The 21,681-nt window shown below is 40.2% G+C and overlaps 1 protein-coding gene across 6 annotated transcripts in view; it reads left to right on the top strand.

The window, feature by feature from the left end:
- Nucleotides 1-21,681, top strand: part of RALGPS1 (Ral GEF with PH domain and SH3 binding motif 1) — a 658,499-nt gene that overhangs the window by 102,276 nt on the left and 534,542 nt on the right. For 5 of the 6 annotated variants that reach the window (XM_072631952.1, XM_072631955.1, XM_072631956.1 and 2 more), the window contains 3 exons: nucleotides 6,653-6,780; nucleotides 9,969-10,076; nucleotides 19,849-19,899. In XM_072631952.1, the coding sequence (XP_072488053.1) occupies nucleotides 6,724-6,780; nucleotides 9,969-10,076; nucleotides 19,849-19,899 (216 nt within the window). In that variant the 5' untranslated portion in view covers nucleotides 6,653-6,723. Of the gene's footprint in view, nucleotides 1-3,670; nucleotides 3,761-6,652; nucleotides 6,781-9,968; nucleotides 10,077-19,848; nucleotides 19,900-21,681 lie in introns of all 6 variants that reach the window. The other variant, XM_072631953.1, reaches the window with a different exon arrangement.

The raw sequence follows: 21,681 nt of genomic DNA on the forward strand, positions 1-21,681 counted from the left end.
CTCTAATTTTGAAAGAACTGTTTTCTTCAGTGAGCTTTTGAACCTCCTTTTCCATTTGGCTAATTCTACTTTTGAAAGCATTCTTCTCTTCATTGGCTTTTTGAACCTCTTTTGTCAGTTGTTAGCCTATTTTTAAAGGTATTATTTTCTTCAGCATTTTTTTGGGTCTCTTTTAGCAAGGTGTTGGTGCTTTTTTCATGCTTTTCTTTCATCTCTCTCATTTCTCTTCCCAATTTTTCCTCCACCTCTCTAACTTGATTTTCAAAATTCTTTTTGAGCTCTTCTATGGCCTGAGCCTACTGAATATTTATTTTGGATGTTTGGGATACAGAAGCCTTGACTTTTATGTCTTTCCCTGATGGTAAGGATTGTTCTTCCTCATCTGAAAGGATGGGAGAAGATATCTGTTCATCAAGAAAGTAGTCTTCTATAGTCTTATTTTTTTCCCCTTTATTGGGCATTTTTCCCAACCAGTTATTTGATTTTTGGGTCCTTTGTCAAGAGTAGGGTATACTCTGGGAATCTGTAAGATCTTAGCTCCTCCAAGGTGGCACAATCAAGTGTGTACTGGTGTTGACGCAGAGAGGGATTTTTGTGCCCAAAATCTTAGCAGTTACCTCTCCACAGCCACCTGGCCTCCAGTTCCGCCAAGTCAGCACCGGGGGCTGATTTTCAGAAATGCGGGATGGGCAGGGCCACCATTCAGTGTGAGACAAAGACCAGGGCCTCCACACAGGATGGAGGCAAGACTCAGCTCCTCAATGCCCCCAGGGATTTTACACTCCCACAATGTATGCAGCTGATGTAGGGGCTGAGAACTGCTGCCACCTGCCAGATGTGGCCTCTGTGGGCCACTGCCTAAGGCCCGAGCTATGGAAGGCCCTTCTCCCTTCCTGGCCAGCTGAAAAAAGCCCCATCACTGACCTTTGGCGCCTATGGGTTGAGGGATCTTCGAACTGCTGCTGCTGGGACTGGGGATTCGCTGCTAGTGTGACTGGAGATTCCGCCCCCAAGGGCTGTTCATGAGTCACATGGCCAAGGCTGGGCTGGGCTCCATTCAGCGTCCAGTGCAACTGACTTTTCCCATGGGCCTTTCAGGTCACCCTGGGCTGGAAATCTCCTCCACTCTGTTGTTCTCCACTTCTGCTGCTCCAAAATTTGTTGAGAGTTCCTCTCTACAGGTATTTTATGGGCTGTGTGGGGAGACCCTGCATATGTGTGTCTTTCTACTCTGCCATCTTGGCTCTGCCCCCGAATTCCAAATTTTAAGGAATTATTTTTGTTGGTGAACTTTTGTGCCTCTTTTTCCAGTTGACTAATTCTAGTTTTTAAGGAGTTATTTTCTTCAGTTTTTTTCGTTCCTCTTTTATCAAGCTGTTAATTCTCTTTTTATGATTTTCTTGCATCACTCTCATTTCTTTTCCCATATTTTCCTTTATCACTCATCTCTTTCTTTTACTTTTCCAGGAATTCTTGTTGGGTTTGTATCTAATTAGCATTTTTTCTTTTTGAGATTTTGCTTGTAGCTATTTTTGCATTGTCATCTTATTGTGAGTTCCTGACTTGGTCTTCCCTGCCACTGTAGTAACTTTTTATGGTCTAGTTCTTTTTTGTTGTTTTTGTTTGATCATTTTCCTAGTCCCTTTCTTGACTTTGAGTTTTATGTTAAAGTTGAACTCTGCTCCTCTGGGAGTGGGGAGGCATTTTCCCAAACTTAAGGCTTTTTCATGCTTTTGTTTTTAGAGTTAGTTCTGGTCATCTACAAGTTTTCAGTTCTTCCAGTGTGGGGTGATCTGGAGAGAGGTGGGGCACAGCTTTCTTGATCTGTGCTCTGGTTTTTACCCTGGTAGGGTTCCTGCTCCCCTGCAGCTACAAGCAGTAGGTCTCCTCTTGACCCTCGAACTGTGACCAGGTCCCTTGCAACTGACCACTAACTCTTCTCTTCACCCTGGGACTGTGACCCAGAACTGCATATAGGCAATAGAGATGCCAGTCAGTTTCAGCAGAAGGTCCTCTAATCTCTTATCAGTTGCTCCACTCCCTCTCTGAGCTGAGAGCTCTGGAAGCTGCTGTTGCTACTGCCGCAATTGCTTCCAAGACCTACTGCTGTTGCTGTTACCAAGTGAGTTCTGGCATGGCCCCTGCCCCTATGTCACAGACTTCTCCTGTTGGCCGCCTAAGTTGTCTTAGGATAGAAAAATGTCTCACCCAAACCTTTTGTTGACCCTGCAGCTCCAAAATTTGATTTGAACCATTATTTTAAAGTTGTTTGAAGGGGAATGTTGGGAGAGGTTAGCTGGGTTGCTGCCTCTACTCCACCCTCTTGACTCTACCTCCCAACAATGTCTTAATTGTCAAGTTCAATAGTCTTTTCTTAATTCTCTACTCCCCCCACTCTTTTTTAAGTAAATCCTCTACCTTCTTGACTAGTTTATTGACTCATCTCTTAGATATTCTCTGCTTTCTGGGTTTTCATGACAATACTCCCTCCTGGTTCTTCTACTTGTCTGAATATTCTTTCTCCCCTTTTTTTTGAGTTCAATATATAATTTATTTATTTTTCAGTTCTTAACATTCACTTCCACAAGAATTTGAATTCAAAATTTTCTCCCCATATCTCCCAACCCCCCACCCCAGGACAGTATGCACCCCATCCACCCCTTCCTCCAATCTGTCCTCCCTTCTACTGCCTACCCTTCTTCCATCCCCCCTCGCTTCTATTTTCCTGTAGGACAAAATAGATCTCTATACTCCATTGTCTCTATATCTTAATTTCCAGTTGCATGCTAAAACAATTTTTAACATTCATTCCTAAAACTTTGAGTTCCATATTCTCTCCTTCCCTCCCCACCCACCCTCATTGAGAAAACAAGCAATTCAATATAGGTCATATATGTATAACAATGCAGAGTACTTCCATAATAGTTATGTTGTACAAGACTAACCACATTTCCCTCTGTCCTATCCTGCCCTTCATTTATTCCGCTCTCCCCTTGACCTGCCCTCCCACAAAAGTGTTTGCTTCTGATTATCCCATTCCCCAATTTGCTGTCCCTTCTATTGTCTTTCCTTTCCAATCTCCTTCCCCCTTGCCTTCCTGCAGGGTAAAATAGATTTCCAGATCCAGTTGAGTATGTGTTATTCTTTCCTTAAGCCAAATCCCATTTATTTTTTTTCATCTGCCATCTCTTCCCTCCATTGTAGAAGGTGTTTCTTCCCTCTTGTATGTGAGATGATTTGCTACATTCTACTTCTCCATTTCTCTTACTCCTAGTACATTCCATTCAACAGTAAATTTTATTTTTTTTAGGTATTCTCCATTCACATTTAACTCACCCTGTGCCCTCTGTCTATGTGTGCATGCGTGTGTGTATATACACATACATGAACACATACACATATGTACATATACATACCTACACATACATAATATACACATACATACATATCCATACACATCTACATATATATGTATATATATATACATATATATATATCTCTCCTCTAAGTACCCTAATACTAAAAAAGTTCTCATGAGTTACAAATAACATCTTTCCATGTACGAATGTAAACAGTTCAACTTTAATGAATTTCTTAAGGTTTGTCTTTCCTGTTTAACTTTTCATGCTTCTCTTCATTCTTGTGTTTGAAAGTCAAATTTTCTTTTCAGCTCTGGTCTTTTCAACAAGAATGCTTGGAAGTCCTCTATTTCATTGAAATTCCATTTTTTCCCCTGAAGTATTATACTCAATTTTGCTGGGTAAGTGATTCTTGATTTTAATCCTACCTCCTTTGACTTTTGGAATATCATATTCCAAGCCCTTCTGTCCCTTAGTGTAGAAGCTGCTAAATTCTGTGTTCTCCTGATTGTATTTCCACAGTACTTGAATTGTTTCTTACTGACTGTTTGTAATATTTTCTCCTTGACTTGAGAACTCTGGAATTTGGCTACAATATTCCTAGGAATTTTCCTTTTGGGATCTCTTTCAGGAGGTGATTGGTTTTTCTTGATAATTTCTTGGAAGATGAAGTCTAGGCTCTTTTTTTTTGTTCATGGTTTTCTGGTAGACCAATAATTTTTAAATTATCTCTCCTGGGTCTATTTTCCAAGTCAGTTGTTTTTCCAAGGAGATATTTCACATTGTCTTCTATTTTTTCATTTTTTTTGGTTTTGCTTTATAACTTATTGGTTTCTTATAAAGTCATTAGCTTCCATCTGCTCCATTCTAATTTTTAAAGAACTATTTTCTTCAGTGAGCTTTTGAACCTCCTTTTCCATTTGGCAAATTATGCTTTTTAAAACATTCTTCTCCTCATTGGGTTTTTGGACCTCTTTTGCCATGTGGATTAGTCTATTTTTAAAGGTGTTATTTTCTTTAGCATTTTTTAGGTCTTCTTTAGCAAGTTGTTGACTTGCTTTTCATGATTTTATTGCATCACTTTCATTTCTCTTCCCAAATTTTCTTCCACCTCTCTTACTTAATTTTCAAAATCTTTTTTGAGCTCTTTCATGGCCTGAGAGCATTGTATATATTTTTGATAGGTTTTGGATGTAGAAGCCCTGATTTTTATATTTTCTTCTGATGGTGTGCTTTATTCTTCCTCATCCAAAAGGAGGGAAGAAAATACCTTTTCTCCAAGAAAATAACCTTCTATTGTCTTATTCCCCCCTCCCTTTTTGGGCATTTCCTCAGCCAGTTACTTGATTTTTGAATCCTTTGTCACTTGGAGGATATACCCTAGAGACCTGTAAGTTCTCAGTTCCTCCAAGGTGGCACAATCAAGGGAGAGGAGTTTACTTCTCTCCTGGCCTGCATTCTGGTCTGGGAACAACCACAAGCACTCTTTTCTGCCAACAATCTGTGAGTAGGATTCCCTCTCCAGATCCTTCACTAGCTCCACCATACCAGTGCTCCTCCTCACTCCAGGACTGCCACTCAGGACTGAGACACAGATTGGCTGCTCAATTCCCCCAGGATCTTTAGGGTGAGGGCTCTAAAAGTGGAAGCTTCTGCTGCAGTGGCTGCTGCTGCCCTGGGGCCCTACCAAGCTCCTTTCTCACCCAAGTGAAAGAGCTTTCTTGCTGACCTTTGAAGCTGTCTTTGGCATTTGTGAATTGAGAAATCTGGGAACCACAGCTGCTACCCATGATTCTGCTCCCCTGAAGCCTGCTCCAGTCCTGTCCCTGCCACATGGTCCCAGCTGGGCTGTGCTGCACTCCTAGCCCTGTGTAATAGACCCTTCCTACCCACCTTCCAGGCTATCTTGTGCTGGAAATCTCTTTCACTCTGTTGTTTTGTGGTTTTTGGTGCTCTAGAATTTGTTTAGAGTCATTTCTTACAGGTATTTTATGGGCTATGCAGGGAGAGGTAGAGCAGATCTGTCTTTCTACTCCACCATCTTGGCTCCACCCCATCTCCCTTTCTTTTGATTGTCATCTGTATATCCTCTTCTTTTCTCTCTTTACTCTTTTTTGGAAATTTCCCCAACTCTAATGAGCTTAAATATCATTGCCATATAGTTTTATCCCAAATCTATATATCCAGCTTCAGCATCTCCCTTGAGTTTCAGGCCTGCATCATGGTTTGGCTTGTTGACATTTCAAACTGAATGTTCTAACGATACCTCAAACTCAATATTTCCAAAGTTAAACTTTGGACCTCAAACCCTCCTTCATTCAAAATTTCTTTATTTCTGTCAAAGTTACCAGTATTCTTCCAGTTTCCTAGGTTCATAATCTCAGTGTTATTCTCAGGTTTTTACTTTCTCTCACCCCATGTGTCTGATCATTTGGCAGATCTTGCCATTTTTGCTTCCATATCATCTCTCACACCTTACTCCTTTCTACTTCCTCAAGTAATAAACCTCTCACCTAGATTAGTGCAACAGCTTCCTGATTGGTCTCCATGCCTTAAGACCCCTCTCATTGCAGTTTATCTTACACCTAGCTGCCAAAGGAATTTTCCTTTAATACAGATCTGATGATGCCACTCTTCTGCTTTAACTCCAATGGTTCTCTGTTGTCTCTAAGATAAGATAGAAATGCCTTTGTTCAGTTTTTAAAATCCTTGACAACCTGACCCCAACCTACCTTTCTGACCTCTTTGAAAATTACTCTACCTGCCCACCCCCAACCCTGCTCTGGGGTCCAGCTAAATGGGCGATCTCTCTGTCCTTCCTAGGCCGCTCTTTGTTGCTCTTCTCCACACCATGGCACTGCCCATTCCCCTTGTGTTCAATGCTCATGTTGTCATCTCTGTTTCACAGAGTCCCTCCCTTCATTCAAGATGCTGCTCAAGACCTACCTTCTATATGAAGCCCCCTCTCAATTGCTTGTAGCCTCTCTTCCTTCCAAACTGCAATGTATTTAATTATCTAGTATTTATTCCCTGTATTCAATATAAATGTATGCATGGACTTGTCTCCCTCATTAGAAGTTAAGCTCCATGCAACTGGAGATTGTTGCATTATTTGTATTTCTATCTCCAGCATCAAGCCTGAGGGTGCCTGGTACACAGAAGGCACTTAATATCTTCAACACTATGACTTTGGGAAGGGGTGTGTGTGTGTGTGTGTGTGTGTGTGTGTGTGTGTGTGTGTGTGTGCGCGTGTGCCTTGAAAGCAAGTTTTCATGTTCTTGTTTGCCTTCCAGGAATTCTCCCTGCATTTTGTGTCACCAACTGAGGTGGCCCTGACACTCCCCCTGAGGCCTGGAGAGAGAGCATGTATAAACGGAATGGCCTAATGGCCAATGTTCTGGTCACCTCCGCGACTCCCCAGGTAGGATGCTGGGTGGGGGACGTTGCAGGTTGGGGGAGGCAGTGGGGCAGCCATACCTGCTGAGCAGTGCCAGCTTACTTTGGCCTTGGAGGGACTCCCTGCTGCCAGGGGACATGCTCCACTGCTACCTCCTGAACAGAGTTGTGTTTGACTGCAGGCCCTGATGAATGCTGTCATTCTAAGTGCTCAGGCTTCCTCTCACCCCCACCCCCACCCCCACGGGAGCCTGCTGCTGCCGGGCTTTTGACAGTTGTTATATTTGGGGGACTGTCTTAAATAAATCAAACCTTGACTTTCAGTGTATTTTTTGAAGTCACTCATTTCAAATTAAAATAAATATTCATAACTTGTCCAATGTCACGAATGCCATGTTCCATTGAGATGGTAAGAAACGATTGGCACTTATCCAAAGAAACTCTTTGAAGGCCCTGGCCATTTCAGAACACACTATTGATTGTAAATAAGTAGCATATTCCAAAATAGATTGTGATTTCAGATAAAGAGCTAACTAGATGATTTCTAAAAAAATTGATAGCAGTAATAACAATGGCTGGCATTTATGTAACAATTTAAAGTTTACAGAACACTTTACAAATATTATCTTATTTGACCCTCACAACAAGTCTCAGAGGTGGGTACTGTTATTATCATCCCTATTTCACAGATGAGGAAACTGAGGCTGAGACAGGTTAAATGACTTGTCCAGGGTCACACAGCTAGAAAGTTTCTGAAGGTGGATTTGAATTCAGGTATCTCTGGCTCCAGATCCAGTGCTCTATTCCCTGAGTCACCTAACTGACTTCTGAGATCTCTTCACTTTGTGAGTCTGGTTCCAAGAATAAAACATTGGAGCTTTTAGAGATTTTAGTGATAATTGAATACAACCATCACCTCCATTTTATAAATGAGAAAACTGAGCTGCAGGGAAGTTATTTGACTTCCCAAGGTGACACAAGCTAGTTATTGAAGGAACTTGGAACTTAAACCAAGGTCATATCACCTTTGTATTAACTCATACTGTGTTTTGTACAACACATTGAAGAGACTATTTCCATAGGCTGGGTCTGTTACTCAGATGATTGAGATACTGGGGGAAAGTAAATAGCAAGAGATAGAACTTGGAAGATGCCAATCTGTTCTGTGGTAGCAGTTGGAGTGGGGAAGGGTACGGGAGATCTGAAGGAGAGATAAATAACTCGGAAAACATAATAGGACTTCTAGAAACATTGAAAGATTAACCTGCTTGGAAAATTCATTAGCCATGAAGGCTGTCTGTGAGACTAATGCTAGAACATTTGACAAGGACTACAGATTTGAGGAAAAATACATGGAACACAGTGCTAATACCAGAAGGGATCTTTTAACATAAAACATTGGAGTTGGAAGGCTCCTTGTAACACAATCAGAGGTAAGAAACACCTTAGAATGCAAAATATTAGAACACAGAATATAAGTAGTAAGTTATTATACCCATTTGACAGATAAAATTATAGATTATCAGAACTTTGAAGAACCTTAGAACATAGAATTTTAAAAGACAGAGCATAGATTTTCTGAATTGTATGGGACAGTTAGAACATAGAATGTTAGAATAGGGAACAAAAAAATGTTAAAAAGGAAAGAGGACTTTGAAACATAGAATATTAGAAACAAAAGAAACTTTGGATCATAGAATGTTAGAACATAGAAGGGACCTCAGTACAAATAACTCCCTTCATTGATAGAAAAAGAACTACTTGTCTTAGTGTCCTAGTCATTAAAGTCTTTACTACCTCAGTGGTGTCTTTTTTTTTTAATACAATGGACTCATTTTTTGGAGATACAAGGCTATTGAAACTCACTGGCTTCAGCTGCTGTCCACATCTCTAACCTCACATTTCTTAGTTGTTGACTATTGGGTTTCCTTTCTAGCTTGAATACACTGTAGTCTCCAGTAAGCCTGCACACTTTTCCCCAAATGCTGCCATTTTGGAAAGAGTGAAGCAAGAAGGAATAAATGCAAGCAAATTCCCTAAGTTCCAGTCCAGACTGGTGAGGTTAATGGAAACCTCACCAAAGCCACCCTCTGAGTTAGGAGAAATGAAGCCATTTATTAATTGATGCCTTCCCTTTGGGAGAGGAGAGATAAAAAAGAGCTGCTCCCAAGGATGGTGTGAGTAATTCCCCAAGATCCCCACAACTGTGGGTTCTGGGCAGGCAACATTTGAGATTTCAACCTAATATTTTATAGGAAACTGTTTATTTGAATCTTTTTTAAAATGCAGTATTCACAGTACTCCTATTAATCTAAACTATTCTAATAAAGATAGCTTTCAGTCAGGGCTCCCTAACCAATGTGCTACACCTCCTTTTGCCAACAAACAGGCTTTTAATTTCAAGAGAGAGCTTTTGCTCGCCACATAAATGCTATTTCTAACAGTAACTTGCCTTGTGTTTTGTGTAACATTTTCCAGACTGATTTCAAGTTTAAATACAACACATGCACACAAAAAAATTAAGCCAGGCTCTATTTGACAGATATAAAGTTACTAATCCTTTTCCAAGGTCTCCAGACAGATTCACTCCTTTTGGAGAATAGGAGGGAGTTGGGTCACAAAATCATAAAATGTTGGAACTGGAAAGGATGTTAAGCATAGAAGGATGCAACATGGTATAGTGGATCTGAGTTGAGAATCTTGGCTCTGCTTTTTTCAACCTCTGTGACCTAAGGCAGACCTTCATTTTTTTTGTTTGTGAAATGAGGGTGTTGGACTGGACGATAAGCTCTCAAATCCTCTAATTCCTGTGAATGTTAACATACCATGTCAGAGCTGGATAGGACTTTTAGAACATAGAATGTTAAAGCATAGAATATTAGAATGGAAAGGGATCTGAGATCATGAGATATCAGAGCTGGAAGGGACCTTGGAGGGTATCTAGTCTACCTAATTTGTTTTAAAGATGGGGAATTTGAGACTTAGATGATGTGACTCCTTCAAAGTCATGCATCTAGTAAGGGACAAAGCTGGAATTCAAACCCAGGTCTTTAGCATTTGAAGCAGCATTAGCATTGAATCTCTTTCTACTACAGCAGGCATCAAATACAACATCTCCCTCAGTGGCTCCAGTCCAGGAGTGCTAAGAAATTGCTGATTTGGGGCTACCTTCCATATCAAGAAACTTTAGGTATGTCTGTTTCCCTTCTGCAGGGCAGCAGCAGCTCAGACTCTCTGGAAGGACGGAGCTGTGACTACGCCAGTAAGAGCTATGATGCCGTTGTGTTTGATGTATTGAAAGTAACTCCTGAGGAGTTTGCTGTAAGTAGAACGTAACATCCTAAGGATGTATGACATTTGGCGGGGAGGGTGGGGTAGGGGGGTGGATATGGGACAGATCATTAGGTGATGCTATATTATTTTAGGAAGAACTCATATTTCTATGGAACTTCAAAGTTTATGAAGTACTTTTCTCACAACCATCACGTGTGGTAGATAGCACTGATATTACCGTTCTCATCTTACATAGTAGAAAACCCAGTGAGCTTATGTAACTTAGCCACAGACATATGTGGATTTTGATTCTAGATAACCCAATTTTCAAGCCCAGTGCTCTCTGAGCCCCCATCTTTATGCTCTCTTTATGTTTGTGAGTTTCTCTATCCAGTTTCTTGACAACATTAATTTGCTATTTTTAAAAGCTGTAATTAAAACAAAAGCAACTATGGTGTTATCCCTTTTTCTGCAGGTAAGGTACCAGTAGTATCATAAAATCATGTAATTTCAGAGCTAGAATCTAATCCAACCTGTTTCTGAACAGGAATTCCCTCAGTGACACCCCAGGCATCTAGAGGAAGTCTAATAATTACACTTTCGAAGAGCTCTAATTGTAAAGAAATTTTTGCTTTTCTTTTCTTTTTTTTTTATATCAAGCACAAATCTGCCTCTCTGCAATTTCACCCACTGTGCCTAGTTCAACCTTCTGGGGCCAAGCAGAACATGTCAAATCACTCTGTATGTAGAATTCCTTCAGATGCTTGAAGACACTAATCATTCCCTTCCTTCTCAAGCCTTTTCTTCTCCAGGATGTTCCTGTTCCTTCCCTGATCCTCCTGTGACATGTGGTGTTTAGTCCTTTTCACAATAAGAATAATAACTGACATTTCGATAGTGCTTTAAACTTTTCAATGTGCTTTATTTTCTCGTTTGGATCTGCCTACCATTACTATCATCTTGTTCATGGATAGCATGAGAGACTTCTTCAGAGATGTGGCTCAAGTTAGGTATATGATGTCTCCATCATCCACCTCGTTGACCTGTTTAACAACTCTGTCAAAAAAGGAAATGAGATCATTCTGGCAGTTTGTTACAGGAAGAGAATGATGTGTTTGGGGTAAGAAGATTTGCATTTGAATCCCAAGTCTGCCACTTAATACTTGTGTGATCATGGCAAAGTTACTTAATTAACTTGGTCCTCATTTTCCTCATATGTAAAATGAAGGGGTTGAATAGGATGAGCTCTTAAGTTTACTTTGAACTCTAAGTCTATGAGGCTATAATCCTTTGGCCTGTTTCTGGTGGAGCCACATTGGTTTTTAGTGATCACACTACTTCTCTTGCTGCAAATGCTCTTAAATCATCTCTTTAATAAATAGGATCTAGAATTTTGCCAAGAATTGAAGTCAAGTTCACTGGTCCACATATAGAAGACTCAACTTCTTTCTCTTTTTGAAAACTGGGATGATGTTTTCCTGATTCTGGTCTTATGGCACCTTTCCTATTCTCCACAGTTTTTCAAAGATCACTTAACAGTGCCTCAGTGATCACATGAATCAATTTTTTCATCTGGGCCTGATGTCTTGAAAGTCACTGATGACAACTAAGTGATGTCTTACCATTTTATCTTCAGTTTCAACTTTCTAGTCATCATTTTTGTTTAATTCTCAGTTCAACTGTCATTCTCCTTGAAAAAGGAGAATTCTCCTACAAAAAGTAGAAGCAAAATAAGAGTTGAGTAATTTTGCCTTGTTTCCACCATCTATTAGCGTCATCTTGTCTACCACCTTAAGTAGTATTTCTGTCTCTCCTTTAATCATCCTCTTATGTTCTACAGAAATTTTTTAAAAAATCCTTTTCGTGGTCCTCAGAATTTATGGTGAGCCTCAGTTCCTTTCTTCCAATCCTCCCCTCCCCTCCCCTCCCCTCCCCTTCCCTCCCCTTCCTTTCCCTTCCCTTCTCTCTCCCCATCTCTCTTCTCTCTCTCTCTCTCTCTCTCTCTCTCTCTCTCTCTCTCTCCATCTCTCTCTCCATCTCTCTCTTTCCATCCTCCTCTTTCTTTCAGATCTCATTCCACTACTGATCAGAACAAAAGTTTTTACCTGCTCTGTTTCAGACCTGAGTTCCTTAGGCAACCTGGTGGTTCATTGCTCTTTGACTCTCACTATATTAATACCTAACTTAGTTTGGATGCCAATCAGTATAGTCCTTTGCAACTCAGAACCCTTGAAGTTATGAGATCTACCAGCCTCAGCCTCCCCAACAGCTAGGGTGACAAGTGTGTACCACCATGCCTGATTTCCTGACATTGTTCTTATAGGACTGTACTATTCTTCTATAACAATAATTAACATTTATATAAAGTTTGCAAAGCATTTTACATATATCTCATTTGATCTGATCTTCACAAAAACCTTGTAATCTAGGCATTATTATCACTACTTTACAGATGAATAAATTGAGTCTAAGAGAGATTGAGACATGACCAAATCACTCAGCTAGGAAGTGTTTGAGGTGGTATTCAAATTCATATTTTTTATCTTCAAGAATGACTCCTTATCCACTATGCAATAGTATCTTTTGCTTCTCTTATATTTGTCCCCCCATATTTATTTTCGATACATGTCTTAAAAATCTAAATTAGTTGTTGAGTTCCCTGTGCATCCTCATTGGTTCCTTTAGATAGTTGCCTCTTTTCTTTTTCATATGTGTTCATGACATTAAAATTTACTTCTTGAGGGCTTTCCATTATTCTTGTGTTGTCTCCCCTGTAGGATTTTAGCCCAGAGAATTCTCTTATCTCTCCTTTTCCTGGGGGAAAGTGTTTTCAATACAATGTTTTCGTTGTCTTGAGATCTAAGGCATATATCTGCCTATGTCTAATTTTCTGTTCTTCTGTCATCCAAGATAGAGTGACTTTGTCCTTGAAAGGTTTCATCATTTCTCCTATAGTGACAAACTCCTTCTTACTGGTCAGAATCATATTCAAAATAGCAATTCCAGTCATCATTTCCTGCACTGTTTGAAGAATGAAATTATCATTTAGACGAGTCAGGGTTTTGGCAAAAAGCGCCATTAGATGTCTGGCTAGTTGACGTCTTCCATCAGTGTGGTATTATTCTTTTGTGCCAAATTCATGATTTGTTTCTTATTTTCACCATTTGTCCAGGTGTCCTGTAATATATTCTTATAACAATATTTCTTCTGGTTTTGTCTTCGTTGGATCCCCACCCAAATGTTCTCTACTGTACTATCCTTCTGGTTCCTAGATTTCTTTCAACGGATGCTTCTAAGACATAAAATGTAATAGGTTGAAAACTCCATTAAAAATATTCTCAGTTCATAGAACAGATTCAAATGTCAGCAGTATTAGGTAGGCTAGACTTAGCAAACCTCTTAACCCAGGACTACTTCAACTCTTGACTCTGTACTCAGACTTTACTCTGGGGCCATACTGTTGTTGGCCAGAACTTGAAAATGAACTCAGTCAGCGGTGTGCTGGTAAATATTGAACAATGAGATCTCCAAGGAAAAAAAAGTATGGACAACATAGTTTTAAGTTTAATCTGCATTATTAATATTTTCTCTATCACTTTCTTAAGTCTAGACACTAAACAAAAACAACAAATTAAGCTCTGATTTGTACTGTTTGCTGATTGGCAGGTGATTGGCCAGTGTAAATTTTCACACTGAAAATCTAACAATTATGTATCATGGGGCAGTATGAACTGTTTCTAGCCTACTCCTAGTCTCAGTGATCTGTGGAATCAAGTTTAGACCGTTTGGTGCACGTCCTTATTGACACATGTAGATGTGTGCAAATGCATTTATTTGAATATATCCATAATCAATTTTATTGTGCTTGGGGCCAGTCTCTTGCCTTTTCATGAATACACACATTTAGGTACATATGTAGATACCCTAAAGTCAGCCTACCAAAGACTGTCATAGAATCTTTGATCTAGAGATGGAAGGAACATCAGAGGTCCAACATTCTCCTTTTACATATGAGCATACTGACTCTTTGCATTGTTCTAGTACTCATCCTGGAGATAGTTTGATTAATTGCAGATTGTAATCCCAAAGCCAGTAAATCTGCCCTTGGGTTTAGAAAATGAATTTTCTCTTTAGTTACTCAAGGTCCCCAGGGGTATTCATGTCAGGCCTAGAGGCCTAAGGACTACCCGAGTCTTTCCTTACCTGTCGCAGGTCTTCGGCTGGCCAAACCAGATAAACGTATGAGAGAAGAGACTTTCCAGAGTCGAACAAGGGTTAGGGTTTATTCAGGGTCTTGGTTACATGTGCAGGGGGAATTCTTCCTCAGGAGGGAGGAGTCCTCCTCCCAAGGAGGCAAATATCTTACAGTAAGAGAATGGAAGTGGGAGAGGGGAGAGGGGAGAGGGGAGAGGGGCCTTCTGTCCTCTAAGGGCCCCTCAGCGCTAAGAGCGCCTTCAGGCTTTCCTGACCCTACTTAAGCTCTCCCGCCGCATAGTTTGCACGTGAATACCTGGCGTGCTGTCAGCCTTTAGCTAGTAAACAACAGGTGAGCTTAGACCCCGGGCCAATCTCAAGGGTGGGATGCTCTCCCCAGCACGTATCCCATGGAGAAGAGGGGGAGATGCACGAGATAGCCTGTATCTCATGCCTCAATTCCCAGCTGTTCCCTGGGGGGCCTCATGAGAACTCTGAGGTTAGAAGTCCTCACTTTTACCTGCCCGAGACTGTCCACATGGAACTGAGCTTATACCCCCCACGTATTCATACCTGTTCCCCATGTTTCTTTTCTTCATCTTATGCAGTTGCTCCCAATTAACCTTCATTTAATTGTATTTCTTCATCTGTTCATTCATTCATTGGTATTTATCTATTAATTATTCAATCTACTTATCTATTCAGTTTTTTATTTTGAGACTGGGTCTCCCTATAGTTCAATTAAGCTGAAAGTGCAATAACCACTCATGGACCTGTCCCCACTGCTGATCAGCAAAGAAGCTTTGCCTTTCTCTGTTTGTCCTGCTTACCATATTGATGTTTGATATAGTGTAGATACCTGAGCAGCTTTAGCTTAGAACTCTTGAGCTCAAGAGATCCACCTGCTTTAGCCTCCCACAATAGCTGGGATTACACTTCTGTGCCACAGTGGCCAGTTACCTGATGATTTTATACACTGATTCTTGACTCAGTGGGTGATTATAGACAGGTTACCTAACTTCTCTGAGTCTCAGTATGTCTGCTGTAAAACGAGAGGCCTAGCTCAAATATTTTGGCTCTGTCAGTCTTTGAGTGAAACCTTCTGACTCAGTCCAGATGTATCTGGAAGATGAATGGACAAGTATAATGCTGACATTTTATCCTTGAGCAGTTGATTTTTTTTAACCCAGCTATAGGTTTTTTAAATTATTTGTGATATAACTCATCTAATTAGATCCAGCCCATTCTCTAGACTGCTGAGATTGTTTGGACCCTAACTTTAACATATTAGCTATCCCTCCATGCTTTGTGCCATCTGCAGTTTTGCTAAGCATGTCCTTTATGCCTTTATTAAAATTGTTGATTTTTTTTTAAAGTTCATATCTTTCTTTCCAGTAACCATTACCCCATATCTTTTGGCTTCACTGTGAAATGTTGAGGTAAAAAATTCCCTAATGAATTTTGCTCAACCACACTGTTTTTATCTATTCCTTTTTTGAGGGGTAGTGGTGGTGAGGGGAGAGATATATGAGGAAAGATCTCCTTTGTGTTTCCAATATCAGCTCCCTGCTTTATTTCCTGCCTGAATTCCAAGGATAGGCATGAATAGTAGTTTCTGCCAACTCTCAGTCTGTGGACTTGGGCCAGCTAATCCATCATATGGCTGGCCGCTGGGAAGAGACTGAGGAACAAAGCAGAGAGAGAGTGAGTGTTCCTGGCAGAATTGAAAGTCTCTTGCTTTTCTTTGGAAGACCACTAGTTATTTCCTCTCAGAATATGTACACAGCCTATGCCCATATCCAGAGAGGGGGAAATAATGACAAAAGTGATGAAAAGTATTTCTGAGATGACTTTATTCTAATTTGAAGTCCTGCATTCTACTTCATCTGCATGGCACAGTGCATTAGAAAAAACACTGGACTTGGTCTTAGGAAGATCTGGGTTCAAATCTCTGAGACTTATTTTTTTCAGTTCTAAAATGGGAGTAACAATACTTGTACTACCTATTTTCCAAGGGTGTTATGAGAAAAGTGTTGGATAAACCTTAAAGTGTTATGTAAGTGTGAGTTACTATACATCTGAACAGTAGAGATAATAATACTTATACACATATATGACCTAAATCAGATTATGATGATCAGGTTGTGATGTGGTGGAGAGGGCAATGAAGTTAAGAGACTCAGATTTGTTTCCCCAGGTCAGCTGTATGATCTTGAAGCAAATCCCTTTATCTCTCTAAGCCTCTGTTTCTTCCTATGTAAAATAGGGGGGGTTGGGCTAGATGATCTCAGAGTTCCCTTTCAGTTCTAGCAGAATGTGATTCTATGAAATGAATTCTTCTAGCAAGCATCATGTAAATGCAGGAAGCTTGGGATGGACTTGGAATCAGGAAGATGTGAGTTTAAATACTGCCTCAAACCCATCTGAGCTATATGATCTTGGTTAACCTCTATTTGTCTCAGTTTCCTTATTTGCAAGATAAGGATAATAATAGCACCTACTTCCCAGGGTTGCTGTGAGGATCAAATGAGATAACATTTGTAAAGCATTTTGCAAGCCTTAAAGCACTATGCAAATACTATTATTATTAAATGATCATAATATGATCATTCTCTGGAATTTCAACTTATTATTAATATGGGGCTGTATGATGTTGTAGATGGATAAGAACAGTGCAGGGTTTTTTTGTTTTTTGTTTTTTGTTTTTTTTTTATTGCAGAGGGAGGGTGGTGTCTTGGAGTCAAAATCTGGCTCTGATTCCCAACTGTGCTATTTACTAGCTTATGTGAATTTGGGTGAGTCATGTCTCTTCTCTCAATCTTGGTTTGCTCACTGATGCTCAGTTTTGTACTTTCAACTTCAACTGGTTATTGTGAAAAAAGCACATTAGTCTCATCAACCTCAAGTCCAAAGTCATATGATAACTTCTACTTGCTTGGAGGCCTGTACTCCTTGAAACATTGCTATCAGGTTGGCTGCATTGTCCTACCTGAATTCCTGAACATATGAATCCTCATGGCTTGGGCTCTTGGGTCAGATGGGAGACTCCACTCTCTGCAACTAGAGTAGAAATAAACAAATGAAAAGACCCAAGACTCAGGCTTAGTTTTGGGGGCCACATAGCCTAGGGAATGGGGGGAAGGAGTTGACCCTCAGACCCTTTACCTTAGTAAGTTGAGTAAAACAGCCCTTTACCCTCAGATATTAATGTAATAAAAGCCACTGTAGGTGATAAGTCAGACTGTTTTAAAAGATGCGAGCAATTCTGGCTACATATCCGATAGAAAAAGCTGCTTCCAACTATTAGGTCAACACAGGATGTCCACAGGTGCTCCAGTCCTTGAGTCTTCTGAAAGTTTTATATGGATGACATCATGTTTGTTGATCTAAGCATGTTATGAACCTCCATTATACTCAAAGGTTTATGAAAACATACTGAGAGCTCCCATTTCTTTGGTGCTTTAACATTTACAAAATTGTTTTCTCTCAACAAAATGAGCAGAAGATAATGCAAATAATATTATTCCTTTGTTATAGATTAGGAAATGGAAACTGAGAGAAAGTGACTTGCCTGAGGTTAGAAAGCCAGTAAACATTGGAGCCAGGATCAAAACCCATGTCTTCTAATTTAACAGTCCAGCATTCATCCATACTATATAAATGAGAGCTATGGCTTTCCTTATTCAGGTCTTGGATTCAGAGGTTGTGGCTCTGGGTCCCATTATATCTTCATGCCTGCATGTCAGATTTTACAAAGCCATCAAAACAGCCAGTTTCCAATGCCTCTGACCTTACTAAGTGCCTTTCTTTAGATTAATCTCATATTATTTTCCTGATTCCTTTCTATTCCCTGGACCATCATTGTCCTGAGCTATTGTAAGTACAAGCAAGGTGGGATTTTTGTGGTTTTCTTTTTGGAGTTCAGTTTCCCAGGCTCAGGCTAAATTGTGAACACCCAAAGGATTGATCCCCTTTGAACCCTGATAATTAACAGCTGTGCTGAGTCACATAGGTCTTGTGCCTTCTGGCTCTGAGTCAATCAGGAGTTGAGTCTTTGTTATATATTCTGGAAGGTTAGCATTTTGCTTTGGGGAGTCACTCATGAGAAGGACCTTTTGATTCCCTGGATGGGACTCTGAGTAGCCATTTGTTAAAAGCCCCCTGACTACTCATATGTTGGTGCTCTTCTGGTCCAGTGGTATACATAGGTGGCTGTATACTTTATTCAGACAATCAGAGCCCTGTCTGTTGAATCTCTGTGCTAATTTCTCTGCTTGTATTTTCTATACTCACTTCTTACTACTTATGTGTAATTAAAGTAAGATTGTTGACCCCTTTGAAGCTGTCTTTCCTTTAGAAAAGCAGATCAAGGAACCTGTGCTAGCAGCCCACCCTGTGTGCTAGTATGGTTGCTACCATAGGTATCCATTTCAGCACTTCTCATGCCCCCTTGGCCCCTTTCAGAGGTGACTCATCTGAGAAGTCCTTGTTTCTTCCTCTTTCTATCCCTTCCCCCTCTCCCCTAACCCTGAAACTTTGACGACTATAGGTTGTTTTTTCTGTCCTTAGCAATATATGTGTGGCACCAATGCTAGCGCTTTGGATTCCTCCAAGAAACTTGTGCTTAGGTAGCTGGATGCTCCCAGAGAAACTGACACCCCATTGCATGGAACTGTATTCATAGTTCTCTGAAGAATGTAATTTTCTGATACTTTTGTATCTGATAGCAGGAATATATGTATTGGCAGCCATAGCTTGGAAAATGAAAGAAGGTCTGGGAGCTCTACTCTGGGTGGTCAGTGACATGTTCCTGTTGAATAAAGCTTTTCTTTGGCATTCAGTCATAATAACAATACTAATAATAGCTAACATTTATATTACTCTTTATAATAATCATAACAGCTGACATCTGAATAGCACTTTACATTTATTAACTTACTTGAACCTAACGGTAACTCTGTGAGGTTGATAACATTGGTATTATCTCTATTTTACAGATAAGGAAACTGAGGCTCATAGAGGTTAAGGAATTTGTCCACAGTCACACCCAGAGAGTGAGTGTCAGAGGCAGGCTTTGAACATGAGTGTTCCTGACTCCCAGGTCTATCCACTAGGCTATAGATGGGCAATTCCATCCCCTGGAGGGTATTGCAATGACCCAGAGAAGCATTGGTAGCCTTGGATGCAACTGGGGAACACTGAATAAAAATAAGGGGGCTAGTGGATGCATAAGGAAAGATAAAAAAGATAAGAAAATTTTGAAAAACTGTTCATACTTGTTCCATATGTTGGGTAACAGAGTTAAAGTCATGGCGATTACATTATTTTCAAAGTAAACACACAAAATGCAAGTTATAACCAATCAGTGGTCAAGTCTGATGACAGGCCTTAACAAGCAAGTGTGGGAGGCGAGCATGTCACACATTGTCGAGAAGTACAATAAAGGGTTAAAGAAAGTAGATTTCCGGGAGGCACTGAGTAAATATTTTTTTTGAAAAGGGGATGATAAGCCAAATAAGTGTGGGAATCTCTGCACTAGGCACTATCTCTGTGATGTGTACAGTGCCCTAGAGCACAGAGGGTTTGCTAACCTGACTCTTTTAATTATTTATTTATTTTGTTACAGAGCCAGATTACGCTCATGGATATCCCAGTATTCAAAGCTATACAGCCAGAGGTATGTTCTTCACACTCCCAGAGTAACATTCGTATGTTTTGAGATTTTTAATGAGGAAATGTTGTTTTTGGTTAGCTCTTAAGATTATTGACTGTAAGTTTAGTACTTCAAAAAACTATAATTTCAACAGTGTGGATATATTCACCTGCATCCCTTTCAAATGTTAATAGATGACCATTATGAATTGCTCCCTATATATTTTATAGATGTTTTATACACACACACCCACACACCCACACACACACACATGTTGTTTCCCTCAGCTAGGCTGTAAGCACCTGGAGAGCAGTAATTCAGTTTTCTCTTTGTATCCCTAGCACCCAGCACAATTCCTAATACATCGTACCTTAGGTTTTTAATAAATGGTTGTTGATCCATCATATCTGAAAGCAGTCCGTGCTCTGGTGATTGAACCTATCTACACTTGGCTGGGCTGGGCCTCAGAGAGTTATCTCACAATAGTTTATCTCTGAACCTATGCTTAAATCCTTTCTCTTGCTCAGATCTCCTAGAATGTTGTATCTTGAGCCTGTGAGAACTCAGCATCCCTCTTTGCCACAAGGAAATATCAAAAGAGGAAATCATAGAAGGTGTGCCAGGGTGGTCTTCGAGTCTTCCTTGACATCTCCATAATGCCATGTCTTTAGAGTAGGGCTGGACTGGGTGAGGTAGCTGAGGGAGGCCAGGCATAGCTACATACTAATTGTGGCCCAGGAAATGTGCTGAACTCCACAGGGAATTACTTATTTATTTTTAGTTTTCAACATTCACTTCCACAAGATTTTGAGTTCCAAACTTTCTCCCCATCTCTCCTTTCCCCCACCCTAAAACAACGGGCATTCTGATTACCATTTCCCCCCATCTGCCCTCCCTTCTATCACACACCTCCCTTTTCTTATCCCCATCCCCTCTATTTTCCTGCAGGTCAAAATAGATTTCTATACCCCATTTCCCATATGTCTCATAAGGGAAGAGAACTCTTGTCTGATATCTCACCTTTCTGGGGCTGGCAGTCTGCTGCAGATGATACAAGAGTCTGGCATCATTGGGGGTATTTGGCCAGGGACCTGCACATTGCCACCTCCTTTCCATAGTTTCACTTATTAAAATCATTCCTCATTCTTTTTTAGTAGAGGTAATCATTGTAATTGTGGGGCATATTTTGGGAGAACTTTCTCCCAAAAGAAAATGTTCTCTCATAATTTGTCCAGAATATCAAGGTTTTCTTTGGTTCTATTTTTGGAAATTTTGGTTTTACCCATCATCAAAATTTCCCAAGTATACATGGTAAGCTTGATGCTTCATCAAATATGAAGGTTCTTCAAAAGACAATACTCATTTTCTTTCCATTTTTTTCTCTTCTGAGTCTCTTAAAAAAAAAAACTTTCCTAGAAATACATATACAGTTCTAGATTTGAATTAATGAAATCAACTACACAAGTATAAAAGGAGCAGGTGGTGAGACTAGATATATGTGTGTGGGTGTGCATGTGCATGCGTGTGTGTGTGTGTGTGTGTGTGTGTGTGTGTGTTGAAAAATCTGGGGATGTGCATAGACTCAAAAATCCATGAGTCAATGTGTGATATCGCAGCCAGAAAAGCTACTATGATCTCATACTGTATTAAGAAAGGATTAAGGTCCAGACTCCAGGAAGTGTTAGTCCTACTGTTCTAGGGTCTGTTTGTGTTCAACTCTGCCTCCCATATTCTTGAAAGGACATTGACAAACTGAAATGTGTCCAGAATAGGGCAACAAGGAGGGGGAGAGTACAGCAGACCAAG

Source organism: Notamacropus eugenii, chromosome 1 (genome assembly GCF_028372415.1).
Source record: "Notamacropus eugenii isolate mMacEug1 chromosome 1, mMacEug1.pri_v2, whole genome shotgun sequence".
Lineage (NCBI taxonomy): Eukaryota > Metazoa > Chordata > Mammalia > Diprotodontia > Macropodidae > Notamacropus > Notamacropus eugenii.